This window comes from Seriola lalandi, unplaced genomic scaffold, assembly GCF_002814215.2.
Source record: "Seriola lalandi dorsalis isolate HSWRI2012SDOR001 ecotype SW California unplaced genomic scaffold, Sedor1 jcf7180002054656, whole genome shotgun sequence".
Classification (NCBI taxonomy): domain Eukaryota; kingdom Metazoa; phylum Chordata; class Actinopteri; order Carangiformes; family Carangidae; genus Seriola; species Seriola lalandi.
In genome coordinates this window covers 196,314-201,649 of record NW_019525209.1, presented here as the reverse complement: position 1 = coordinate 201,649, position 5,336 = coordinate 196,314, and the positions used below count along the sequence as shown (strand labels likewise).

The following is a 5,336-nucleotide window of genomic DNA, read 5'->3' as shown; positions in this document are numbered from 1 at the left end:
TCCTCCTTCAGGTCCAGCTGGGTGCCAACCAGGATCAAGGGGGCGCCGGGACAGTGCTGACGGATCTCCGGGACCCACCTATCGATCAGGTTACGGAAGGAGCAGGGCCGGACCACGCTGTAGCAGAGGAGGAAGACGTCTGCGTTCTTGTAGCAAAGCGGCCGGAGGCGCTCCAGCTCGTCCTTCATGAAGCAAAGAAACGTCAGGTTAGACTCAGCGCGGACACTGGTGTCACTCTGTGTTCCCTACTGTCAACCAATCCCATGAAGAAGACCAGAAATTAACGTGTTAGTCCTTCTCTCAATCCTTTCAGACTTCCCTACATCCTCTGTGGTCAGTCCATTCGTACTCAGGGCGTTACTCTTGAAAAACGGGTCACAAATATATAGTTTTGTTTCTTTAAAAACGCCGTCATCTCCCTAAACAGCCGGTCAAACTTTCTCTAACAGCAGGAAAAAGCTCTAGTGAGTACTTAAAGTAAAAATATAGAATATTTGCCAATCTTATCTTTCAAATATCAGACCCCTTCATTACTTTAAGATAAATCTAATGGCAACATCACACATTTTTGTTTTCTTTGCTTAAGATTCACTCTTTTTTTTTTTTAATTGTCCACAAATCTGTTTTTAAAACACTAAATTTAAAACTAGTGTAGACTTGGTTTGATGGATGAAGGTGGGTTTTGATCTATACCTAGATTCATCTGGTCTTACCTGCTCATCACAGAGAAAAACTGTGAAAAACTTTTAACTTTTTTCACAAATATAAAAATCTAAAACATTCAAATTTATAAGAGGCCTTGGATGTTCAGAATCAATCTAGGCTTTAATGCACAGTTTTCCCGTACCTGCAGATCTAAACTGATTTACACATTTAAAACTGTGTGTATTTATGCTCTGAATTATTCAAATTAGCGCCTGTTTCACGGTTGACAAGTTTATGTGGTGAAACAACAGAGAATTGAAATGTTTTCCGCTAAAGAATTCACCACGTCAGACTTTTATTTGTTGTTCTGTTTTTAAAAACAAATCACCCAGAAGTCTCACTGGTTGCGTCCGGCGGTGCTGAGAGGTTTAGTTTAATCTGCCCAGGTGTCTCTTTGTTTCTGGGAATTATTTTTAGTAAATAAACTAAAGAAATAGTCCCAATAAAAACTGTTTACAGGGACTCTGTGTTTGGGATGACTCGACGCTTTAACTCGACTTCATCAGGCAGAAGAAGAGTTGATGGATGTTTTTCATCTCTTAGCTTCAAACAGAAGAGTTGGGATGAGGGGTGACAAGTTGTTGACAATGAACCAAAAGAGGGCGATGGAGCACAGGGTGACAGAGGGGGGGTGAGCTCACTGTCTTCCTGCAGGGGGCAGAAGTTGACTGTGGGGTAACGGGGCTGATGGGACCGTAGTCAACTCAAACTAAAGGGGTCTGAGGGGATTTCAGTCTACGTCTAAAAGCCGGCTGACCAACACAAACACAGCGAGGTGTAAGACCGGTTACTGACAAACGCTTATTGATCACTGATCACTTACATTGATCGATCCATCGACCAGCCCCCATTTCTGTCGGGACAGAGCAGGGCGACAGAGAAATGTGTAAATGCACGTTTACAGAGGTCACGTGTTCAGGTGTGTTAAAGGTTTACTCTATGATCACGTTGGTGCCCTGAGGTTGGGAAGGTGCAGCTCACCTGTCCGGCCATGTCACACAGCTGCAGTCTCACTGGTTTCCCGTCCACCACAACCATCACTGAGGAAGTCAACAGACAGTGTATTGATTGTCTTGTAAGAGCTTAATCACAGTAAAACGTGGCACATGACTGACTAAAAGAAAACCAAACTAGATAAAAAGGAATTTCATTTCAGGTGTGCGTAAAAATCTGTGCGTAACAGCTACGTAGAAAAGACACGTTACCGGTAAAGTTGTCAAACGCTGTGGGAACGTATTCTGTCGGGTATCCGTTGGTGGTGTAGCTGACGATGAGGCTGGTCTTTCCCACCGCCCCGTCTCCAACCAGGACGCAGTTCACCTTGCGCTCAGGTGCGGAACCAGACCTCCGGCGCTTCACGCTCAGCGGGAAGTCCCGGTTCTTTAAGCGCCGCGGCGGGACCGGGGGGAAGTCTCCTCCGCACACCGGGTCCGACACACGGCGGGGCTTCTGCTTCCCGACTTCCTGAGGCAGCATGGTTTTTCACCTTCGGGGGAGTATTTGTTTTAGTCGCCTCACCGATCAGAGTCGCTGGAGACTCTCCGCGCGCTCCATCCTCCACGGACCAGTTTGGGATGTTTACTGCAAAACTGTAAAGCGCCAGACGACGTCGAAGTGTCTTGTCGTGTGCGAACCGTGGCGGAGATTGGATGCGCACAGTGGCACAGCCGTCGGGTTTCTCCGCTCAGCGGGAGCTCCTGATTGGCATTCTCCCTGCATCTGCTGTGGTCGTGATTCCTAAGAGGCTTACCCCGCAGCGCGCCATATGAAGCTCCAGAGCTTTCCAAGTGAAATGAACTAAGCTCTCAGAAAACCTTTATCCGATATATACAGCATGTCTCCCTCTTTAGCCAATTACGAGATGCAAATGAAACTCCAAACTTTCATATTTATTGTTAATTCATATAGTTATTGAGTCTTTTTTCTGCATTAATTAAACTGGTTCATTTAAATCTCCAATTGTAACATCACAGAAACCAATGGCAGTGATTACATACAGTGCAGCTCAATATCAACTTTTGTTTGTCCAATAAATTATAATAAACCATAAAAAAAACTACTTCTCAGATGGAGCCTGGGTCACAATCCTGCAGAATAAATCCGAATAAATGACAAATAAATGAAAGAATCCATTAGAGCATCATATAAATAAACTGTTTAGCTTCTTATTTCTCATTCTGACTCATTACTCATGTCTTATAACATCCATTCAATAGACCAGCAGGTTGTTTATAGCGAGATATGTTGAGGAGACGTGGCGGACTGGCGCCCCCTAGTGGTGAAAGTCGTTGAGCCGAGGATGCAGGAGTGGATGCAGCATGAATCATCATTTCTCATCACTGTCACCAGCAGATAAACAGCAGAGCCTCCACAGTGAGAGAGATAAAGAGCCCGGAGCTGAAAACAGATTAAAACATCAAAAGAGGACAGAGGAGGCTGCAGTAAACACACGGGGGGGGGGGCAGGAAAATAAATCTTTTCTGCCCCTGGTGGGGTTTTTTTTGTTTTTGTGATCCTCGCCGTGCAGGAGGCGCACGAGGAACATTCAGACGTTAGATTATAGTTGAAACAGTCTCTGACGTGCGAAGGAATTTTATTTAGCAGGTGAAGTGACCTGGAGTCTGAGGGCCGACACAGGCGCAAATAGCTTCAGACCTTTTTTCTTCTTCTCTGGCTCTGGAGACAGATTATTGATTACTGGACAGATTATTTGACCGTTAGCAGCTCCTGCAGACATCCTCCACATGAGGTTCATTTGCCTTTTAAACAAAGAATTACTTTAGATATTTATACGATATAAAATATATAGAGTTTAATTTTCAGATACAAGTTTGTGTTTAGCTGTGAGACAGGAACATTAGTAACCAATGAAGACTGTGATTGATTCTATGTTAAGAGGCCTGTTAACGACCTGAGACATTAAACTAACCTCGTTTTGTTTTTATGTCTCATCACAGACGATGAGCAAAACCAAAAACCAAAAAAAAAACCCATCTGCTCTCTTCATGTGTCTCCACTTCTCCAGGAGGCTGCAGAGCGACAACATGGCAGGAAAGCAGCACTGTGTGTGTGTGTGTGTGTGGTTTCACTACCACCATATGCACACACACACACACACACACACACATGCACAGCCGCCCCAGTGTGTGTAACTCCCCATGTGTCCACACAAATATCCAAACATCCTTCTCATCTTAAGATTCAGTATTTTCTTTTTTTTTTTGTTTTACCTTTTGTCTTTGCACACGTTCTTTCCTTTAACTTTATTTTATGTTTATTTGTGCGTCATTTATTTCTCTTGATATTGTTTTTGTGTGTCTGACTCTGTTCATACAAGAAAAGCCAGAGAAACAAGTCACACTCAGTGGAAGCAGCAGAACAAGTGACAGGAACTGTTTCTGCCGTTCGACCCGCAAAGATTCATTTTGTTCCAGTTTGATTATTTGATCAGTTTGAAGAAAATCCTTCATTATTTCACCACTAAGTCAATTCTGTTCATTTCCAGGTTCCAGGAGTCTCTTCCCTCTTAAACCAAACTCATCTGCACGGCCGGATGCCAGCAGAGGTGAGTGAGAAAATGTCCTTGTTCATCTTAAACTGCAGGAAATCAAAACCCTCAATCTTAAACGCTCAGTGAAACACGAGGACGAGAAGAAAAAAAAGAAAAGTCCAGAGACTGAAGTTGGTCGTCATACAGACAGACGTCTCTCGGCTCCTCGGCGCCGCAAATCTGCTAAAAATAATCTTTAACCAGGCGCTGACATCACTGCTTAACAGGATTAACCAGGAGTCAGTGAAAAACAACAGAGATCCACCAACTCTGTGAATGGAGACATGGAGCGGCCCTGCACCAGGAGCTGGCACCAGACCCAGAAACCCATAACCCTGTCAACACACACACACACACACACACACACACACAACATACAAAGCTGCTATTCTACTCATGTACAAACAGCCCCCCCCCCCTCCAACATCTGATAAACTAGACACCTAATCAGGATCTTTGGGGACCCTGGGCCTCCTTTTGGAGTTTGCAGACCAGGCAAATACATTAACTCAATTTAGAGTTTGGGATTAAGGACCCGCCCCTCCCCCGTTATAATTTGCACACACACACACACATATATATATATACAAACACACAAACGCACACTGTCATCCCCTTCCTCCACCCCCCTCCCGCCTTTCCTCCTTCCCTCATCTCTCTTTTTGATGGGATCAGCTGAGCGCTACATTCTCTTCTTCCCCTGCACCCTCTCTCTCTTTCCCTCTCTCTCTCTCTCCCTCTCTCTCTCTCTCTCTCTCTCTCTCTCTCTCTCTCTCTCTCTCTCTCTCTCTCTCCCCCGGGGGACCGGGCTGCTCGGACTCTATAGTTATGGGCCGGGGCCATCTGTCACCGTGCGCATTCACGCAGCCACCAGAAGGCCGCAACATGTGCAGATTTAAATGGAGAACCCAACTTTCCCAGGACACACAGGCCTGACCCCAGCAGCCGCTGCAACCCCCCTCCCCTCCCTCCCCATCACCCCATGCCTCCCCCCTTCCTCCTCCTCCTCTTCTCTCCTCCGTCCCACGACCATCAGCACCACCATCCAGCATCCCTAAAACCCAGACCCCACCCACCTGCC

The 5,336-nt window shown here is 45.7% G+C and overlaps 1 protein-coding gene across 1 annotated transcript in view; it reads right to left on the bottom strand.

Annotated features, from left to right (window-relative positions):
* The window catches only part of LOC111665647 (rho-related GTP-binding protein RhoU-like), a 4,554-nt gene extending 2,133 nt beyond the window's left edge, over positions 1–2,421 (bottom strand). Inside the window, exons 1-3 of the mRNA XM_023420725.2 lie at positions 1,911–2,421; positions 1,687–1,745; positions 1,529–1,558 (exon numbers count right to left, since the gene is read on the bottom strand). Of these exons, the coding sequence (XP_023276493.1) occupies positions 1,529–1,558; positions 1,687–1,745; positions 1,911–2,181 (360 nt within the window). The 5' untranslated portion in view covers positions 2,182–2,421. The remainder of the gene's footprint in view (positions 1–1,528; positions 1,559–1,686; positions 1,746–1,910) is intronic.
* Between the last annotated feature and the right edge of the window lie 2,915 nt (positions 2,422–5,336).